Source organism: Triturus cristatus, chromosome 5_2 (genome assembly GCF_964204655.1).
Source record: "Triturus cristatus chromosome 5_2, aTriCri1.1, whole genome shotgun sequence".
NCBI lineage: Eukaryota > Metazoa > Chordata > Amphibia > Caudata > Salamandridae > Triturus > Triturus cristatus.
Genome location: NC_140588.1, coordinates 511910643 through 511933289, shown reverse-complemented (window position 1 = coordinate 511933289; position 22647 = coordinate 511910643). Strand labels below are relative to the sequence as shown.

Genomic DNA, 22647 nt, shown 5'->3' with positions numbered 1-22647 from the left:
GGTGGACGTGGTGGTGGACGTGCTGGTGGATGTGGTGGACGTGGTGGACATGGTGGTGGGTGTGGTGGTGGACATGGTGGTGGACGTGGTGGTGGTGGTGGTGGATGTAGTGGTGGTGGATGTGGTGGTTGATGTGGTGGTGGACGTGATGGTGGTTGTGGACGTGGTGGTGGACATGGTGGTGGTGGTGGACGTGGTGGTGGTGGACGCGGTGATGGTGGACGTGGTGGTGGTGAATATGGTGGTGGCCTTGGTGGTGGTGGACGTGGTGGTGGGGGTTGTGGTGGTGGTGGATGTGGTGTTGGTGGACGAGGTGGTGGTGGACGTGGATGTGGTGGTGGTGGACATGGTGGTGGACGTGGTGGTGGTGGTTGTGGATGTGGTGGTGGAAATGGTGGTGGATGTGGTGGTGGACATGGTGGTGGTGGACGATGTGGTGGTGGTGGACGTGGTGGTGGTGGATAAAGTGGTGGCCTTAGTGGTGGACATGGTGGTGGTGCACATGGTGGTGGATGTGGTGGTGGACGTTGTGGTGGATGTGGTGATGGTGGTGGACGTGGTGGTGGACGTGGTGGTGGTGGATGTGGTGGTGGTGGACGTGGTGGTGGAGGTGGTGGTGGACATGGTGGTGGACGTGGTAGTGGTGGTGGACATGGTGGTGGTGGACATGGTGGTGGTGGACGTGGTGGTGGTGGTGGACATGGTGGTGGATGTGGTGGTGGTTGTGGACATGGTGGTGGATGTGGTGGTGGACGTGGTGGTGGTGGATATGGTGATGGCCTTGGTGGTGGTGGATGTGGTGGTAGTGGATGTGGTGGTGGTGGACATGGTCGTGGTGGACATGGTGGTGGACATGGTGGTGGTGGTAGACGTGGTGGTGGACATGGTGGTGGTGGACGTGGTGATGGTGGGCATCGTGGTGGTGGTGGATGTGGTGGTGGACGTGGTGGTGGTGGACGTGGTGGTGGATGTAGTGGACGTTGTGGTGGTGGACTTGGTGGTGGTGGTGGACGTGCTGGTGGTAGTGGATGTGCTGGTGGTGGATGTGCTGGTGGTGGATGTGGTGGTGGACATGGTGGTGGAGAACGTGGTGGTGGTGGACATGGTGGTGGTGGACGTGGTGGTGGTAGATGTGCTGGTGGATGTGGTGGTGGTGGACATGGTGGTGGAGGACATGGTGGTGGAGGACGTGGTGGTGGTGGACGTGTTGGTGGTGGATGTGTACGTGGTGGACGTGGGGGTAGATGTGGGGGTGGATGTCTGGGTGGACATGGTGATGGACGTGGTGGTGGTGGATGTGGTGGTGTACATGGTGGTGGTGGACTTGGTGGTGGTGGACGTGGACATGGTGGAGGTAGACATGGTGGTGGTGGATGTGGACGTGGTGGTGGTGGACGTGGTGGTAGTGGACGTGGTGGAGGACATAGTGGTGGTGGTAGAGGATGTGGTGGTGGTGGATGTGGTGGTGGACATGGTGGTGGTGGATGTGGTGATGAATGTGATGGATGTGGTGGTGGTGGATGTGGTGGTGGAGGACATTGTGGTGGTGGATGTGGTGGTGGACGTGGTGGTGGACATGGTGGTGGACATGGTGGTGGTGGATGTGAACATGGTGGTGGACGTGGTGGTGGATGTGGTGGTGGTGGATGTGGAGGACATGGTGGTGGAGAACGTGGTGGTGGTGGACATGGTGGTGGTGGACGTGGGAGTGGTGGTGGATGTGCTGGTGGACGTGGTGGTGGTGGACGTGGTGGTGGTGGACATGGTGGTGGTGGGCGTGGTGGTGGGCGTGGTGGTGGACATGGTGGTGGTGGTGGATGTGGTGGATGTGGTGATGGCGGTGGATGTGGTGGTGGACGTGGTGGTGGTGGATGTTGTGGTGGTGGATGTGGTGATGGACGTGGTGGTGGTGGACATGGTGGTGGTGGACGTGGTGGACATGGTGATGGTGGTGGACATGGTGGAGGATGTGGTGGTGGTGGTGGTGGATATGGCGGTGGTGGACGTGGTGGTGGTGGATGTGGTGGTGATGGACATGGTGGTGGTCGTGGACGTGGTGGAGGACATGGTGGTGGTGGATGATGTAGTGGTGGTGGACGTGGTGGTGGTAGATGTGGTGGTGGACGTGGTGGACATGGGCATGGTGTTGAAGGACGTGGTGGTGGTGGTGGACATGGTGGACGTGGTCGTGGACTTGGTGGTGGTGGTGGACGTGGTGGATGTGGTGGAGGTGGATGTGGTGGTGGTGGATGTGGTGGATGTGGTGGTGGACATGGTGGTGATGGATATGGTGGTGGTGGTGGCCTTGGTGGTGGTGGTGGATGTGGTGGTGGTGGTGGATGGGGTGGTGGACGTGGTGGTGGACATGGTGGTGGTGGATGTGGTGGTGGACATGGTGGTGGTGGACATGGTGGTGGATGTGGTGGTGGTTGTGGATGTGCTGGTGGATGTGGTGGTGGAAGTGGTGGTGGACGAGGGGGTGGACAAGGTGGTGGACGTGGTGGTGCTGGTGGATGTGGGTGTGGTGGTGATGGACGACATGGTGGTGGTTGCCATGGTGGTGGACGTGGTGGTGGGCGTGGTGGTGGTGAACATGGTGGTGGTGGACATGGTGGTGGTGGTAGATGTGGTGGTGGTGGACATGGTGGTGGTGGACGTGGTGGTAGACGTGGTGGACGTGGTGGTGGTGGAGGACGTGGTGGTGGAGGATGTGGTGGTGGTGGACGTGGTGGAGGATGTGGTGGACGTGGTGGTGGATGTGGTGGTTGACATGGTGGTGGACGTGGTGGTGGTGGATGTGGTGGTGGATGTGGTGGTGGTGGATATGGTGGTGGTGGACATGGTGGTGGTGGTCGTGGTGGTGGTGGATGTGGTGGTCGTGGTGGTGGTGGTGGTGGACATGGTGTTGGACATGGTGGTGGTAGACTTAGTGGACGTGGTGGCAGACATGATGGTGGTGGTGGTGGACATGGTGGAGGAAATGGTGGTGGTGGTGGACGTGTGGTGGTGGTGGACATGGTGGTGGTGGATGTTGTGGTGGACGTGGTGGTGGTGGATGTGGTGTTGGTGGACGGGGTGGTGGACGTGTTGGTGGTGGACAGGGTGGTGGATGTGGTGGACGTTGTGGTGGTGGACTTGGTGGTGGCAGACATGGTGGTGGTGGATGTAGTGGTGGTGGACATGGTGGTGGCGGACATGTTGGTGATGGACGTGGTGGAGGACATAGTGGTGGTGGTGGAGGATGTGGTGGTGGTGGACGTGGTGGTGGTGGATGTGGTGGTGGTGGGTGGATGTGGTGGACATGGTGGTGGTGGATGTGGTGGAGGATGTGGTGGTGGTGGATGTGGTGGTGGACATGGTGGTGGACGTGGTGGTGGACATAGTGGTGGTGGTGGAGGATGTGGTGGTGGTGGACGTGGTGGTGGTGGATGTGGTGGTGGTGGATGTGGTGGACATGGTGGTGGAGGATGTTGTGGTGCTGGATGTGGTGGTGGATGTGGTGGAGGATGTGGTGGTGGTGGATGTGGTGGTGGACATGGTGGTGGACGTGGTGGTGGTGGATGTGGAGGTGGATGTGGTGGTGTTGGACGTGGTGGTGGATGTGTTGGACATGGTGGTGTATGTGGTAGATGTGGTGGTGGATGTGGTGGTGGTGGATGTGGTGGACGTTGTGGTGGTGGACTTGGTGGTGGTGGACGTGCTGGTGGTGCTGGATGTGCTGGTGGTGGTGGACGTGGTGGTGGTGGACATGGTGGTGGTGGACGTGGTGGTGGACATGGTGGACATGGTGTTGGTGGTGAACATAGTGGTGGACATGGTGGTGGACATGGTGGTGGTGGACTTGGTGGTGGTGGACATGGTGGTGGTGGACGTGGTGGTGGTGGACTTGGTGGTGGTAGACATGGTGGTGGTGGATGTGGTGGTGGAGGACATGGTGATGGAGGACATGGTGGTGGACATGGTGGTGGTGGATGTGGGGGTGGACATGGGGTGGACGTCTGGGTGGACATGGTAGTGGACGTGGTGGTGGTGGGCGTGGTGGTGGACTTGGTGGTGGACAGTGTGGTGGTGGACATGACATGGTGGTGGACATGGTGGTGGACATGGTGGTGGTGGACTTGGTGGTGGTGGACATGGTGGTGGTGGACGTGGTGGTGGTGGACTTGGTGGTGGTAGACATGGTGGTGGTGGATGTGGTGGTGGTGGTGGAGGACATAGTGGTGGAGGTAGTGGAGGATGTGGTGGTGGTGGACATGGTGGTGGACGTGGTGGACGTGGTGGTGGTGGACGTGGTAGTGGACGTGGTGGTGAACGTGGTGGTGGTGGATGTGGTGGACGTGGTGGTGATGGACGTGGTGGTGATGGATGTGGTGGTGGATGTGGTGGAGAATGTGGTGGTGGTGGACGTGGTGGTGGTGGACATGTTGGTGGTGGATGTGGTGGTGGACGTGGTGGTGGTGGATGTGGTGGATGTGGTGGTGTATGTGGTGGTGCTGGACGTGGTGGTGGACGTGGTGGTGGATGTGGTGGATATGGTGGTGGTGGACATGGTGGCGGACGCGGTGGTGGTGGCGGTGGATGTGGTGGTGGATGTGGTGGTGGTGGACATTGTGGTGGGGAACGTGGTGGGGGATGTGGTGGTGGACGTGGTGGTGGTAGTGGGCGTGGTGGTGGTGGAAGTGGTGGTGAACATTGTGGTGGTGGATGTGGGGGTGGTGGACATGGTGATGGGCATGGTGGTGGACGTGGTGGTGGAGGACATGGTGGCGGTGGTGGACAAGGTGGTGGTGGATGTGGTGGTGGACTTGGTGGTGGTCGACATGGTGGTGGTGGTGGACGTGGTGGATATGGTGGACATGGTGGTGGATGTGCTGGTGGACATGGTGGTGGTGGACGTGGTGGTGGACATGGACGTGTTGGTGGTGGACGTGGTGGTGGTGGATGTGGTGGTGGTGGACGTGGTGGTGGTGGACGTGGTGGTGGACATGGTGGTGGTGGTGGACATGGTGGTGGTGGTGGATGTGGTTGGTGGTGGACGTGGTTGTGGTGGAGGACGTGGTGGTGGTGGAGGACATAGTGGTGGTGGAGGACGTGGTGGTGGCGGATGTGGTGGATGTGGTGGTGGACGTGGTGGTGGACATGGTGGTGGTGGACGTGGTGGGTGTGGTGGTGGATGTGGTGATGGATTTGGTGGTGGACATGGTGGTGGTAGACGTGGTGGAGGACATAGTGGTGGTGGTGGTGGAGGATGTGGTGGTGGTGGTGGTGGACATGGTGGCGGTGGTGGACGTGGTGGTGGTGGACGTGGTGGTGGACGTGGTGGATGTGGTGGTTATCGATGTGGTGGTGGAGGATGTTGTGGTGGTGGATGTGGTGGAGAATGTGGTGGTGGTGGTGGACGTGGTGGTGGTGGACATGGTGGTGGTGGTGGACGTGGTGGTGGATGTGGTGGTGGACGTGGTGGTGGTGGATATGGTGGATGTGGTGGTGGTGGACATGGTGGTGGACGTGGTGGTGGTGGTGGTGGATGTGGTGGTGGATGTGGTGGTGGTGGACATTGTGGTGGGGAACGTGGTGGGACACGTGGTGGTGGACATGGTGGTGGTAGTGGGCGTGGTGGATATGGTGGACGTGGTGGTGGATGTGCTGGTGGACATGGTGGTGGTGGACGTGGTGGTGGTGGTGGACATGGACGTGTTGGTGGTGGATGTGGTGGTGGTGGATGTGGTGGTGGTGGTGGATGTGGTGGTGGACATGGTGGTGGTGGTGGACATGGTGGTGGTGGTGGATGTGGTTGGTGGTGGACGTGGTTGTGGTGGACATGGTAGTGGTGGATGTGGTGGTGGTGGAGGACGTGGTGGTGGAGGACATAGTGGTGGTGGAGGACGTGGTGGTGGTGGACGTGGTGGATGTGGTGGTGGACATGGTGGTGGACATGGTGGTGGTGGACGTGGTGGATGTGGTGGTGGATGTGGTGATGGATTTGGTGGTGGACGTGGTGGTGGTGGACGTGGTGGTGGACGTGGTGGATGTGGTTGTGGACTTGGACATGGTGGCGGACGTGGTGGTGAACGTGATAGTGGACGTGGTGGTGGACGTGGTGGATGTGGTGGTGGACGTGGTGGTGGTGAACGTGGTTGTGGGGGACGTAGTGGTGGTGGTGGACGTGGTAGTGGACTTGGTGTTGGTGGATGTGGTGACAAATAGTGAGAAAAGGTAAAAGCAAAACAGAGTGAATGATAAAAAAAAATAAAGGAAGATAGAGCACGAGGGAAGAAGTGATGAGAAAACTGTCACAGTAAAAGCAAAACACAAAGTAAATGATAGCTGTGCATGAGGGAATAACTAATGCTGCTATTTTAAAGCACACGTGTGCATGTCACGAAACACACTGCTGGCACTGCAATCGTGTGTTTGCTGGCCCGGGAGTGGTGCGTGTGTGGTCAGCTCTTTTTGGAGGCCCATACTCGTGCTTGTGGGTGCGCCCCTGCTCGCTCCCGCAAGGTGGATAAAGCTACAAGCAGGAGTATGTGCTTTCAAAAAGAGCAGAGCAACAGCTAAATCTACTCCTAAGCAGCGCATATGCGCTGCGTAGGCGAGACCTAAAAAGCCCTAATTCAGATAATGGCTGCAAGGGAAAGAAATGATGCTTTATACAGTCATCCATTTTGCACAGTACCTAAAGAACCTAATCTGTGAACAGTGTATGTTGTTGTGCGTGGAAGGAGCAAAGGTTGTGTGCCTGCCACATGATCCCTTTCAATCACTGTGATGCCAATTCTAATTTTGTAGTGATAGAATGATGCGTACATGATTGCGTGGTGTCCATGTTTTTGTTGGGATCCCGAGACAGAATCTAGGAATTATATCACTCAGGCCCTCATTACAAGTTGGTCAGATTTTGGTGCGGCGATGCCGGGAAACCAGAATCAGAGATTCCGGATGGTATCATTGCACCTAAATTCAGTCATTAGTAGTTTTTTCCCTGAAATGGGACATTATCACGGGGATGAAAGAATACTGGGTTTAAATTTTGTATGTTTTTCCCCTATTTCAGGGACATTTCCTGCTTGCTCAAAGCAGATAGGAGATGCCAACAGTGAGGGCTGGGAAGCCTTGTGGTCAGTATAGTCCACTGCAGGGATGGATTAGGCTGGAAAGAGTGATGTCTTCTCCCCGGGATTGCTGCACAGGTTGGACAGAAACTGGTTGTGCTCCTGCAGTTGGCCCATGCAACGGTCTCTCGCCAGGTGTGCATCTGCACCTGGTGAAACCGGACCAGGCGTCTCCAGACTTTGATTTATCATGTCTAGAGAATCTAGGCTACTTGTAATGGCCATGGGCAATATTCTCCCCAGAATTAACACTCTAGGTGGGACCCCCCTATTCTTCATGCGGGTCATCTGTGGAACAATGGATTTTTGAGATAGTGTTTTCTTGGATTAGGTTTGATGTCTTGTGGCTGAGCATATGCGGAATTGTCCTGGTAGAATACCACCCTCACAATCATGAGCCTCAACTGACTGTGATTTGTTTTCTCTCCTTCCTCTTCCCCCACCACACCTTCCTTCAGAATATAAGAAGAAGTATGGCGAGGAGCACGGATCGTGCCAGGCTGGCATTGCAGGTTTCTTCACTGAGGTTGGTCATGGCTGCTTCCAGGTGTTTCCTGACATTGTTGATTTTGTTTCCATGCATGCTCCTGTTTTACATCATGCAAGGTGTGAATTTATAAATGGTTCTTTAAAGCCACTGCTGTGGCCATTCATTGTGTGTTCAACAACCATTCACTAACAATGTGTTACAGGCATTTACGCAGCGCCCGTATTGCTATTAGTATGGCTTGCAGCAGTTCGGGTACCTTCACACTGTGATCTCAAGGATGCTGTCACAGGCCGGAGTTTTTTTGTGATAGTTTGAGTTGGATCATCAGAAGTGTGGATGTGGCTAATATTTTGCTTTCGTGAATTGGCTTTATTACTTGTGTGTTTTAGTTATTAGGGGTGTGTAGCCAGAGGTCTTTACAAACTTGGGTATGCGCTATAGGGAGAGTTGGTATGTGCATTTGGATGCTTGACGTATGTGGCTGAGGCAATTGAGAATAGTGTGTCTTATTAGGGTCCAAAGTATCTCTATAATTAGACTCGATATGTGAAGTTGTGTGTGTGTGTTGGTTTAGTGTATTGTTTAGTTATGGAGTTTTATATATATTATGGTGAGTGGACACTTTTTGTCAGCTTGATGATGTCCAGCTATACGGTGCCTCTGAGCTATGTTTTTGTGAGCATGTTGTTTTGACTAATGTCTTCTGATAGGGGTTGTAATTGTTTATTGTTACTGGTGGTTAATTGTTGTGATCTTGGTGCTACCCAACAATATGGAACAGCTGAACTGTGTTGCGTGTGTCCTTAGTTCTCTATATGTCGTGTCTGACGTTGTCTGCTTCCTAGTGAAGGTGTTGTTGTACCTGTATAGTTGTGCACTCATGCGGCAACCTTGTCCAGTATGCACTTTAGTATGTCTGTGGGATGGTGCTTCCGAGGGGCACGTTGGCGATGTGTGACTTCCTAGGAATATGCAACAAATGCATTGGTCTGCATGTCTTTTTTTAAACAATTCTTTTTCTTCGGCTTTCACAAACAGAATAATGAGGTGAAGTACACTCACATACTTGAGCTTCTATTGGCCGGTGCGGCTTCAGCAAACGAATCATAACCGCAGGGACGGCCTCTGTGCTTTGATTGGCAGCTGCGAAGATAACTGTTTAACTGGTCATGCAGCACCGATAAGATAGATTCACACATTTGAGTTCTTAGATGGCAAAAACGTGTCCTTAACCCCCACTCTTCACTATCGCACGTCTACCATCCAGTGCCTCTCTCTCCGAAACTCCTCCCTTTCAATAATTCTTGAAGAAGACCATGAATGTTGTGCCCTTATCAAACTTCGCTAACGTAACCCCTCAACTCACTCTTCTGATCCCTGAAAAACGTTATCCCCCTGACCTCCCTCTCCCCCTCCAGCCTCTCTTTATCAGGGCATGAAGCTAGGAATGTGGAGATGAGTCACCCATTGCAGTCTCCCCGATATGTCTATGTACTCCTCCCAGATACCAAGAAAAGGCTTTGACAAAGTCAATAGAGATGGGTTTTGTACAGTGGAAATATTTTATGAAGCTTAATTACCATGCACAGCGCATGCCCAACTTAACAGAAACTTTGCAAACTTCCCTAATACACGGGAAGTACAGCACTGATTGGCAGCAGCAACAGTGCAAGCTTCCCTCACATATACGTTTGCAAACAAAATGTACGGTGTGTAGCTGCTGTGAAGTATTTCACTTTCCGCACAGAGCATGGACACAGTTATGCATGATGTCATGGTTGTGTGGTGAACAATAAGAATGTTGGGAAATGATAAATGATCAAACCGAAAGAGCCATAGACTTGCAACTGTACACCATACAGATCACTAGGAAGGTTTCATCTGCAGTACTGCGCTCCTTATTGTAAAGCTTGTCTTGAACACTAGTCTATGTCTCAATGCTACTATTGTTAGAGCAAAAATCTAGTTGATTGCTTCCAGTTATGTGACCCCATCCAAAATGTTGTGCCTTGATTTTGAGGTCTTTTCTTGGTTTTGTGTCAATGGGCTCCAGCTCCATTTGCAGCATCAGGTTGAGTTCTGGATGCCTTTTCTGGCGGCTCCTTCTGGAATACTGTTTCTCAATCTGCAGTCCAGGTTTGGATATTGTTTCATACTGGAGGCCGCACCTGGTGTGATGTACATTGATCTGGACTCCACAGCCGGGATATTAAGCCCGGATCTGGATACTTGGAGACCCCCTCATTGGTACTGTGACCTGTTCCGGAGGTCTTATCTGGGGTGATGTGTTCACTTCTAGAGGTCACTTCTTTCCATTGTGTTCTGGTCTGAAGGCTTTTTTGGAGCATTGTGTCCAGTTATCGAGGCCGCACCTGGTGTGATGTGCATTGATCTGGACTCCACAGCCGGGATATTAAGCCAGGATCTGGATACTTCTGGAGACCTCCTCATTGGTACTGTGACCTGTTCCGGACGTCATATCTGGGGTGACGTGTTCACTTCTAGAGGTCACTCCTTTCCATTGTGTTCTGGTGTGAAGGCTTTTTGGAGCATTGTGTCCAGTTATGGAGGCCTATTCTGGAGTGTTGTGTTCAGTGTTGAAGGCCCCTACATGAGCTTCACCCCAAACAATTGTGCTACAAAAGCAACACAACCTTACAATAAAAGCAAATATGTTTTATTCTCTAGTTTTAATCTGTCTATTGAAGTAACCGCAGCAGGATGCCCGCTCTGTGACAACATCCCGAAAGGGCAAATGGCAGAAGATATAATATGGGTCCCTAAGGGGAGTAATATGGGGCAATGTCTATTTATCCAACACGATGATGCATTCTCTTGTCTCAAAGGAATTAATATGGCACATTTTTCAAGGTGGGTTTAGGCAAAATGTATTGCTATTGGGCACTATTTTATTACCTTGGCATTGGCTGATGGTAGGGCCTGGACAAACAGCCCTCTCATAAACCTAAGCAGGGTCCTGTTAAACTGGCTGTACGTTTTAACTGCAAAGTGGATTACATTTATTTATTTGGATTTGCTGAGGCACTTCTATTCAAAGTGCTGTGCAAAGACGAGAATGAATCAACAAACAGCAAAGTATAAGGCAGCAACCAGGCACCAGATTCAAGCATGCTGAGCGAGTCCAAGATGGCGGCTTAAAATGGTTTGCATATAAACAATGAGGGAGAAAGTCACGGGTCAGCAGGCCTGAGTGTGGGCGCCACAAGTGTAAGAGTGGATTTAAGACGCAGCACAAGGCGGCAGTGGAACAGATAAACTGTGATCTGCAGAGCGAAGAGGCCACGAGGGTGTATGTAAACAGAGATAAGGGAACACAAACAAGGAAGGGTCAGGGATTCCAAAGAACATGAAGCAGAGAAAGTGAACGGAAAGCAAAAGAGACATCAAGCTAATCCATTGGCAAATACAGTGGTGGGATTGAAGTTACAGCAAACTGTATAGCAACAACACTTTCATTCTGCACAGGTAGGGCGGTTATGCGTTTCAGAAAGTCAGTGTCAGATGAGCAGTGACACAATAGATAAAAGGCAAGAGTTTCGAAAATGTATTTTATAGTTGAAAAAGGGAACAAAGTTTTAATCTTGCAAATATGAAAGAGGTGGTAACAACATACATAAGATACAGCAGACTTCTCATCAAAACGCTTCCAAGAGGAATTAAAAATGAAATCTTGATTGTGAGTAGGAGTAGCAAAAGGTAACTGGTTAGCAGAAAAAGTAATGGGAAGAGAGATCTAAAAAGAAACAGGACAAAAAGAACTTATGTATTCTTTGCAGTGCCTTTAAATTTGAAAGCCAGGTAGAAATATGATTCTGAAGTGATCGGAATAATAAAGTAAGAAACCCTCAGTGAATCATTAGTATGGAAAGAATGACAGAGTAGAAAGGCATAGTGTACAGCACAGAGAGTAAAGAACCCAGGAAAGACTCCTAGAAGGAGACTGTCAGCCTGTCGAGGAGATGCAGTGTACTGTGAAAGATATGAATGAATCCATTCAGGCAACACAGTATTAGGTCAATGGGACCACCAGAAGCAGGGATGAAGAAACAACCTAGGAAATCCACAGACACCACAATAGTTGGTGTATGGGTTCCTTCAGAAGCCAAGATGCACAGCCCAAATTTAACCACAGAAGTGGTAACGGGGTCCAATCAGAAGCAGAGATGGCACAGCCTAAGGATGACCACAGATACCACAAACATGTGCCCAAGGGACCACCAAAATGCAGAGATGACACAACCTAAGGGTAATCACAGCCCCCAAAGTAGTTAGTGTATGGGTTCCAACTAGAAGCTGAGATGGACAACCCAAACTTAACCACACAAGTGGGTCTGTGGGGTCAATCCAGAAGCACAGATGACACAGCACAAGGATGACCTTACAGACATTACAGTAGTGTACGTTATCACAGCTACATATCCACTGCAACCAGTTTGGAGTACACCAGCGGGTATCATGCACAACACTAAAGTTCTTCACACATAGGCCACTCTAAACACCAACAAACTACCAACCATGCATAATAAATGTAGTAGCTGCTTGCTTGACCTTCCTGAAAGGCCTGTGGGCATCATAACGGGTAGGAAAGCCGTATACGGCAAGTCGGCATTGGACTTTGCAATTAGTTTGCTGAAAGTTTGGGCATTTTTTGTTACCAGAAAATGTGTCAACTAAATATTGTGGGCCATTTCTACTACTGTGTGAATAATGCTTTAGTGTTAAGAATGAATTGGTAAACAGCTGTGAGATTGATATCAAGGGCAAGCTCCTCCCTGCAGCCTCCGGTATAATACATGAGCGCACACACTAACTAACTACCTTACAATAGTCTAATGAAGTTCATTCTTTGTCTACTGCAAGATTGTAAAAGCGAAACACTGAGTTGATACTTCTCGCCTCTTTTTTCCTGCTCAGAAATAGTGGTGCCAGTGTATTTCTCTGTTCAGGGGAGCATAGAGGCGTGTAGTTGCCTCCCAGTGCACATACCCACGATGCCTGCCAACTTTCTGTGGATGGACTGCAAACCAGTTTGTTTGGACCCACTTTAAAGTACCCTATTCCTTTCACGGCCATCACTCCACTGATCAAAGCCAGCCTCATTCAGCTTTCCTTCCATCTTCCATTTGCCTTGCAGCTAGCCGCCATCTTTAAAAGGTACTGTACTCGTGAACAGTGCGTACGTCAGTCAGGAAGTGTGCTGTCCTTCATTCTTCTAGCAGATTAAAACTAGACTTGCTTATTTGATTTCCCATTCTGGTGGTTCTCTGACCTCCTCCAGCTCCTTCATAAACCAATGAGCCGCTGAAGTTTCCATGGCTGCTCTCACAAATGTTGCTTCGATTGTCGAGTTGCCATGATGGGTCAGCTCCTTTGGGCTTCACAGTCAGGAACTGACCTTTGTGGACCTCGGGCTGTGACTTCCGGTGCTCGTGAGCCTTTGCAGAAGTTGCTGCTGGTCATGAAATGTAGAGATGTTAGGCGGTGCTGTGTGTTTGCAAGCCTTATCTGTAAAGTACCACAGGTGCTAGTGCAGAATTTTAGTTGGTGTTGTTTGCAATTTTGCATTTAGCTATCTAAAATACAATTTTAAATGAAATTCTTACAGTATAAGGCGCAGAATAAGTGGTTCTTATTGTCAAGCAGGCCAATTATATCCTTCCAACAAACGCATACATGGACACACTGTAATGAGGGATGAAGATAATGACCCGAAAGGAAGGGCACGGGTGCCAGGCCATGTTATTCATTAAGAGATGTCCGGTGGTGCAGCCACTGGATAGCGCTTCATGCCTCCTAATGAGGTTCCGAAGCACATTATCAGGCGGGTCGAACTCCTTCATGTTTCAATAAACATACAGAGATGCGTGGACTCATGCCACGGCACAGTGAATATCTACAAGGCCTTGGACAGGCAAACCCGGGAGGGGCAGAGCATTTCGGGCAAGAGCAAGGCAGGAAGCAGGTGTGACTGGGGTGACCATAGTACAATGGCCGATAAGAATTAGACTTGCTCAGCAGCAGCTGTTTCCTTGTCTGTGCTTGTGCAACTCTAGTACATTTATTTTCCTGTGCATTTTATTTCCTTGGGTGGCTTAATTATGAAAGATATCTGTGTTCCCAGTCCTGAGCCACAGAAGCTTCACCTTGTTTGTCGGAATAGAATGTGTGAGCGCGCGCACCCACGCGCACGCACGCACACACAAACACGCGCGCAAAGCCCCGCACTCCAGCGGTGGCCTTTCTCATTTTTTGCCCCACGTTTCATGAAAAGGTAACTTGCAGTCCACGAAGTTCCTGTGACAGTGTCGTCTTGCCAGCTCCCGTCGAGCACAGGAGAGGTGCATGGTCCGAGGCGTCCTATTGTGTGCGTTACATTCTGTGGGTGGAAGACTGTCATGAATGAAGGAATTAGTTTACTTGCAATGCATCCCTGCTGGAGGTTAAATGTCTGTAACGCCCAAAATAGAGGGTCTCAGTAACCATTCTTGTGGGTGGGTGGACGGATGGACGAACGCATGGATGGATAGTTGGATGCACAGATCAAAAATGGATGGCCAGGGATGGATGGATGGACGGATGGATGGATGCACAGATCAAAAATGGATGGCCAGGGATGGATGGATGAGCAGATCAAAAATGGATGGCCAGGGATGGATGGATGGGCGGATGGGTGGGTGGGTGGATGGATGGATGGATGGACGGATGGATGGATGGCAGATCAACAATGGATGGCCAGAGATACAGATTCACAAATGGATGGACGACAAATGGATGACTTGGATGAATGGATATATTGAGAGCATTGCTAAAAATTACCATTCTTATTGTTGTATTGTTTTGTCTTCTTCCATTATCCACTAGTGCTGACGTCATAAGCTGATGAATGGCTTATGCCAAAGCGAATACTATGACTATTTGATAACTGAGACTGGCCTGCCTCCCCTTCTCTCCACCCTTTTCCTTTGTACGTTTCTACATTTTGAGTTGCGGTTGGAACACATTTCCTGTTGGTTAGCGTCAGTGCAGCAGCTCAGGTAGTCTTCATTGAGTGATCGGCTCTTGTGCGTCATTTGGTGAGCAACCAGGATCTTTTATTGCTTTTGGAACTGTGTAGCTTGTAGTGGCGTAGGTTGGATCGTGTGAAGTCCACAGTCCTTCCACTGTTGATCAATGCAGTGCCCTTTGTATCCAAAGTGAGTGGCTGAATACATAATGTGCAATGCGAGAGCAGCATTTACCTTCTTGCCCATCTTTAAAGTCACCATTTTTTTCACTGTGCTGTCCTCTTCATGTCTTTTTCCAGGAATTGGTGGTTATGGGAGCCCCAGGATCCTATTACTGGACCGGCACAGTTAAAGTGTTGAATCTCACTGATAACATGTACTTCAAACTCAACGACGAAGCTGTGATAGCCAGGCGCTATACGTACCTAGGTAAGTGCTTCTGAGGTCCACCATGAACAACAAAAGGGTGTGCAGACTAGACCTTCTGCACTGAGCAATTGATAATTTTAAGATGCTTTTTATGCCAGTTTGCGATAGTCGCTCTATGCATAAAGCTGATGGTAGTGCACAGTGGGAGAAGGAGCCCATCTCTTGTCCGCAGAGATCTTCTAAAACTTCACGCAATCAGAGCGGGCTGTACTCCTTTAGCGGCATGGGGTGACTGCTTCTGCACAAGGGTTGTTTACGGTCTTGGTGTGTTGTATGTATGAAACCACCTTATTGGATACATGTATACATTGTTAGAATTGCATTCCTGTAGCTTAAACCAGAAGGGATGAACCAGTTGGTCTGGCTCAGTGATAAAGTGTCATTTCTCTTCAGACCCCCAGATGAATAACCAGTTGAATAAATTGCATTACTCTCTGGTGATTGAGCACTAGGACATATGAAAGGAGTTTGTGCTGGCCTACTTACCAGTGAAAAGGCACCAAGCATCACCATCTTATATGAAGTATCCCAAAATGGCGGGCTAGTTGACAAACCTTCACAGGCCTTCTCTCACCAAGACACCAGAGATCAAGGTAGATCCCCTGCCTTTTGTTTTCCGGAACTGTCTGTGTATCCCAGGGGACACTTGTTTATTTTTGCCATTGGGAAAAACAAATACAGCTTTTGAAATCCAGTATGTAGTTTGCGGGAGGGCACTTGACGTAAACGCATGCTTTTGCCTGTAGCTCTCTTAGAACTGCATGCATGTTCCCTAGTTGACTACTCTTCTTAAGATTTTTAAAAAGGGTGCCTGATGCGAGGACAACACCAGACAAGTATTATGACTCACCACACGGGCAGTTTTCTTCAGGCTCCCAAAAGCACACTAGACAATTGATTCCTACCAAACATGATGCAGCTGATCTGTAGGTGAGCTGGTCTCCCTACCATGCTTTAAGTGGTCAGCATTTCAACCATCTTGATATTGCCTAAAGATCAGGATTGTTCAAGGTGGACATGGGACGCAGAGACTTACCATGCCTTGCGCCCAATGTTACCTTCTACTTTGTACCGGAGCTCTTCATAGCTGTTTGGACAATGCTCATTCTAAGAGGGGTTTTGTGCAGTGGCAGCTGATGACATTGTAAAGTGGTGTGGCATAAAAGTTTGGGATGAGGGCACTATGGCGAGCGAGCCTGACCGTTGTAAGGGGGGTTCTGCGGGTATCTCCCCTACCCCCAGAAATATTTGAAAAAAGAGTGGGCAAATTGTGCTTTTTCAAGGAAATTTGAGAAAGCAAGAATGTTAATAAGGCAATTGTGAAAGTCTAGTTATGACATCAAAAAAGGGATTTCATATGATAATGACGTAGGTACAGCCTGTGGCCTGAGTTAATTACTGTTGCGCTAGCCACATTCTCAGATTTACATCACAATACCAGCCACACTACCAGTGCAGTGGCAAAGGCTTGCATTTTAATAGAAAGTTCACCTTGAGCCACAATTTCAATGTCAGAGGACAACGGAGGATATCCATTAAACATGTTACATGTTGGAGCCTTGCCAAAAACACCTGCCAATTAATATTGCAAGATGAAACCACCTAAGGGCAGTATGCAAGCACAGCAGCAGTCTGAAGTTAGCTGAATTGTCTTTAAATGGCATTCTAATACACTTTCGAATAGTTCATGCGCTGCTTCTTAGTGACGCTTCAAATATAACCCATATATGTTACCAAAACCAACCTATACAATGCACGACTTTTAGACCTCGGACGGTTGAGTGGGGTTAGTGCAGGCTGGAAGCTGTCCCTTTCTTACCTCTCAGCATGAGTGAATAACTCACTGTGATGTCTTATTAGGAAATATGGGGACTGAAAACAGCACTACCTGCTGGGTCAATTTTGAGTGAAACCGAAACTAGGAAATTGTTAAAGGTGAAACCTGGCTCTTCGCTCCCGCAGCTAAATATTAGCTCAGCATGCGTGTGAAACATTAATGTATATCAAAGAAAAGGGTGTGCCCAGTTCCATATCGACTCATAGTGACCCCTTTAAACGTATGCACTGCTGAGGGCCATTAACTTTATAGAAGAAAACTGCCTCAGCATCTCGTTAACTACGGCGGCAGGCAAGCCCATTCCTGGAAATGTAAAGACTGGAGTGTGAACGTTTTCATCAATTTATTTTAAAGGTTGTTCACATAGTTTGCTCCTTTGTTGCAAAATCCTGATTTTAATCCCAATCTGTTTAAAAAAGCATCACCATTTCCATTTGTATCACATATACAGATGCATGCACTTTAAAACTTTTTAGGACTGACTACAGAAGTACCTAACCCACCACACCTAACCCAGCATTTCGCCTACCATGCCTCGTGGCTCTCCAAACACACCAACATACCACACCTAATCTAACCTGCCAGTACCAAACCATACGTCACGCACTGCTGTCATCTATTAGCAAAAATGGAGGCCCATCGGCCAAAGTTGCTGCAGCCGGTCATGCATCCGGGGTTGTGACTCGGCTGCTTAAGAAAACGGGTGCCAGGTCCGGTGGTACATGTGACAAGCACTGTGAGGACACACTCTGTGTCTGTGTGAATGCTGTGCCCTGGTCCTGTGTTTCCCGGAGTGCTTGAAAAACATTTGTAGGTGGCAGTCTTCCTACGGCTCCCACTCTTTCAGCCCTCGCCAGTTGGATCTTGTGCTGTGCACTGGGCAAGCCCACTCCCGTGCTGCCTTCCTCATGGGCGAGGCTCGGTTTCCTCGCTTCTCTTGAGCCAATGCAGACGCTGCTTCCATGCTGCTTATATAAAAAACAACATGAAAGCAGCGCCAGGGTTGGATGGAGCAGGCAAAGTCAGCTCTCCTTAGGGGGCCAGTGTGGCTGTGGCTGCGGCTGATATCCTCAGCTCACTAACAATGTGGAGATAGAAGAGGCTTCAAGTGCGTATGTCGGGTTGGCCATAGAAAGACACCCGTCCAACCTGACATGCGCACTAACACTGAAGTTAAATGCAGACCCAGGCAACCTGAGTCTGCGGTCAATAACTAAGCCCCACCCCTGCCTGCATAATGCACACTCATTATTAAAAGACATCCGCCTGTGCGCACCCAACCCAGTCAACGGCAGTGGGAATTTAACATTTTGAATACAGGGGTCAGGTGGGCAACAAACACAGGGGTGCGACGCTCCTATGACATCATAGAGAATCCGCCACTGGCTTTGTTTCAATTAGAGATCATTTCAAACTATTCCCCCTCTCCTGATGTTTAGCAGAAACAAAGAACTGTGCCAACTGAGCATTAGTTGTGCTTAGATATGTATGGTTTACGTTTCCATTAAAAACTACTCATATATGTTAATATTCAGAGGTCCTCTTGTTAGGGAATATTGTCAAAGTCTAAGGACTGTCATAGCAGTGGCGGCTGGTGACATTTGAAAATGGCGAGGCGTAAAAGTGTCCCGTAACAAAGTCGCGTCAAAACGCACTCTCAAACTAGTACCAAAACACCTATTTAACCTATTTCATTTGTCGCAATGACCTTCACATTCTATGTATGAGATATCTGGTTCCATTTCTGCTGCTACCACGTGATTCACGTAACATCAAAACACTTGTAAACAAAATTAGACATTCCCAACTCTGATCCCAGCTAAGTACATTCACTTGGAACCACCTGGAACACCCTCCAATCCAACCCCAAAAACATGTAAACACTCACATTTAACATGGGCTCCTATGGCAGCTCCTTCCTTCCTCGACTTTGACAAAAAACACCCTTCCCATTGATGGATTCCTCCCAAACTTCCTGCACACCCATGAATTCCCCCTCCCTACCACTCACAGCAGCCCCGTTCCTCTCGAGCAACTGGAACACCCTCAAAACCACTTCTCCACCACCTTAAAAACGCCCATTGGATAACATTGATTTCGAACCTTAAAAAAAAAAGCGTTTTTTTCGCACTTCCCCTACTTCGATCCTCTTGAAACTCACTGGAACAGTAGTTCCAGCGATTACGAAGAATCTCACAAAGAATTACACAAATCCATCCAGTGGAAAGGGTACGACTTTGCGATCAAACACGCGCCCCCCGCAAACACGCAAAAACACCCCAAAATCAGCCAAATCTCTATCGAATTTTGCCAAACCACTGGAAAACCTTCCCAACACCAAACCAAACAAATCCAAACCAAATCCAGCCAAACCTGACCAACCCCAACCCAGCCAAACCACCCTAAAATTAAAAAACACTTACCTGACCACCTCTTCTCCTGGTCCGCGTTGGCGCCTCTCTGCCCCTTCAAACGGTCCGGAACACCACGTCCACGTAACGCAAGTGACTGGCAACCCGGCCCTCAGCCAATCCTGGCGCTGCAGCAGTGCCAGGATTGGCTGACGGCACAGCCTACTCCTCGCCCGCCGCCTGCCCATTAGGAGACCGAGGGGCTCCTAATGGGCATGCGCAAGGCAGCAAAAACACAAGTACGCATGACTGGGCACGGAGTAAAAATTAAGCTCCATGCCCACTCATGCGCACTTGTGCTGCCTTTCCCAAATGCGTCTGACAATGATGTCAGTCAACATGACGCCGGACCGCCCACGGTCCGACGTCATGCTGACTGACATTCACAGAGGAGGGACGAGGGAGCTGCGGGCGCGGGCGGGGGGGCTACGCCCCCACGCCCCAATGGACGCACCGCGCCTGTGTCATAGGTACATAGTGGCAGAGGCGCAGGTCAGAGAATGCAGAAAGAGGATGTAGGCCTATCCATTTGGTGTATTATCTCCAACTAAATGTTTTTTATCTTTATTATTAACTGGGTGCTCATGCTCACTTCAGTCGGAGAGAAGAAAGTGGTTTATAATGGCAACAAGGGCTGCTCTGCACAGTAGCCCTGTCCCTTACCCCGCCTCCAATAGTGACTCCTCCTCCACAAGCCACTACAATTACAAGACTATGAGGGGAGAAGTAGACCCTCCAGGTACAGGGAAGCCTCCCCTCCAGGTGTGTCATTGGTCAAGAACTTTTCTCTATCACAAGGACCCCGCTCAACAACTGCTGAGTTCCCGCAAGGTGGAGGAAGAGCGGCCATCTTTCTTCTATGCGTCACAGCAGTGGTATTGTGATGCCCCTTGCTTTAGCAGCTTACGCTGGGGTACTCTTGACACTATAAACAATGATTAGTTATTTATGAGCCTGTTTTGTCTGCACCTCTACAAAGAAAAGTGCTACAAAAAATGTAGGGAACGCCGTAACAGAGGTAAGTGTTGTGAAGCCAACCATATAGTAAAGGGGACCCGGAATGTGAAAAGATTAAAGAAGAGGGAAAGTGAGACAGAGAGCGATTGAGAAGGGGGAGGGCAGGAAGGAAGAGTGAACAGAAATACATGTGAAAAGAAGGAAGACACACATGAAGGATGGATCAAAAGGATGAAAGGATGGATTTGCAAAGGTGAAAGGATTAATGGAAGGAAGAATAAAACAACATTTTCAAGGATGGCTGAAAGAAAGAATAGCCTGAATTGTGAAAGGCTGGATGAATGAGTGGATGGATGGAAAACTGGCTGGAGGTGTGGAAGGATGGATGAACAGAAGAGGGTGAAATGGTGGATGAATGAAATGGAAAGGCTGGATGGGCAGAAGTATGGATGAATGTTTGGAAGCGTAAGTGGAAGGATGAAAGTGTGAAAAGATAGATTGGTGGATGAAAGGATGAAGAGATAGATGGACAGAAGGATGAATGGCTAGGCCTCTTCTAGGGTGAGCGAAGCTTGCTCACTTCACTCACCTGATCACATTCGAGGTATGGATCAAAGAGGGGGTATTTTATTTCTGGCTACCCCCTTGCTTCACAGTGTCATGGAACAAACAAGGAGGGCAAGGCCCTTAAGGCTTACTGGTAGATACCGACTGACCAATCAGAATGCACAGCTAGGTCGGGGTATGTTCAGCAGTATGGCAGCGATCATGATCCATACAACGACCTGACTCTGCCCACATGGATGCTCTCACGAAACAGTTGCAAATTGACTGACCTTTTGCTTGGGCTAAACTGGTGTGAGTTCTGGGTGGAATCATACCGCCTCCCCTCTCTCCCTTGATGTTGGGATCTTCTCTCCCAGGGGACAATGAAAACCTGATTAGTGATATCCAGATGTCTGCTGTCTAATCTCTTGCCTTTCCTTTTGTCGTTTTTCTCGCCACCCCCACTTCCTCTGTGCAGGATACGCGGTGACAGCCGGCCATTTCTCCCAGCCTACCACCACAGACGTCGTCGGAGGAGCTCCGCAGGACGGCGGCATCGGAAAGGTGTGTTTCTGAGTCGCGCGGTATCGGACGTTCACGAACGTGCAGCGCGTGCTCCTTGGGCTCCCATGATTCCTAGCGGCGATGTTGTATTCGCCTGCAGAGTGATAGTCGCCCGCGGCCTGGACATGGCTGCCTGACGCAGTAAATGAACTGTCGCAGTCATGGACATAAGCAGGTCTAAGGTCCCAGTTTAAACATTAGTGTATCCTTGTCATTCTGCTGTGGGTCAGTGTGAGGGACCTGACAAAGCTCCAAATAGGTGTGAAACAGCGACCTAGAGTTAAGCTGCACTTAAGGCATTTTGAGACACTTGGAGTAACTGTCAGAAATCTTATATAATAATAGTATTCTAATATCTGATTTTCATATGTATTTGTTTTTTATACTGCATTCATGCCGTTTCTCATTGCAGTTCATCATTTCTAATTTAACTGTATTCTGTTTATCTACCTGGCAAGCATGAAATTCTGCGTTGTCCTAGTTGGAATTCAAACCTATGACAAAGAGGGCACAGCAGATATCAATGTGTGGTGTTTAAATCATCTACTGGCTTTTGTGGTCCAAAAAATTTGTGGCAGGCAAAGGAGCAAATAACTTTAGTGCTAAAAAGTAAATAGCCATAATAATGTGCACTGCACAAAAGCCCATTGTAGAAACGTAACATTTAAGAGTGATGAAGAAATATCTTCTACTAACCCTACGGGTGTCTGCATAGAGACAGCTGCTCTCAGGCAGCTCCACACAGTAATAAACATGGGGACAGCACAGTGTCCCAATCAAGCCAATGCCTTCTGACCAGGGGCATAACACCTGCAGTGCAGGGGGGGGGGACCCCAACCCTCCAGGGAGCCCCCAACTTTACAAATGGGGCCACATTGAGTCCAAGGCCAATTAATATCTGTGAGATATGTGACACTTGGGGGCCCTCACCATACTCTGCAGGGGGACCCCATCATTATGCGTTATGCCACTGCTGGTGACGATAGTGAAGAGAAGGTGCCCACCAGGGAAGTCACTCTTTGGCTGACTGGGACAGTTGTGGGGGAACCATGGTGCTGAGGTCAGCCATGCTCAACAAATGACTTGGTGCAAGAGAAATCGACATACACCATACACAGTATGTGAGATCAACATGGTACAAACGAGGTGGACACAAAAGGGACGGGGAATAACTGGGAAAAGGATGAGTTTAAGTGTGGTGCGAACACAGCATCCAGTAAAGTGACACAAGTTTATAAAGTGAATAATTTGCTAGTACGTGTCTCAAAGTTCT

General features: G+C 49.7%; 1 protein-coding gene across 1 annotated transcript in view; it reads left to right on the top strand.

Annotated features, from left to right (window-relative positions):
* The window catches only part of ITGA9 (integrin subunit alpha 9), a 962089-nt gene that overhangs the window by 162973 nt on the left and 776469 nt on the right, over positions 1-22647 (top strand). The window contains exons 5-7 of the mRNA XM_085607531.1: positions 7574-7641; positions 14930-15059; positions 21289-21374. Coding sequence (XP_085463657.1) covers positions 7574-7641; positions 14930-15059; positions 21289-21374 — 284 coding nt within the window. The remainder of the gene's footprint in view (positions 1-7573; positions 7642-14929; positions 15060-21288; positions 21375-22647) is intronic.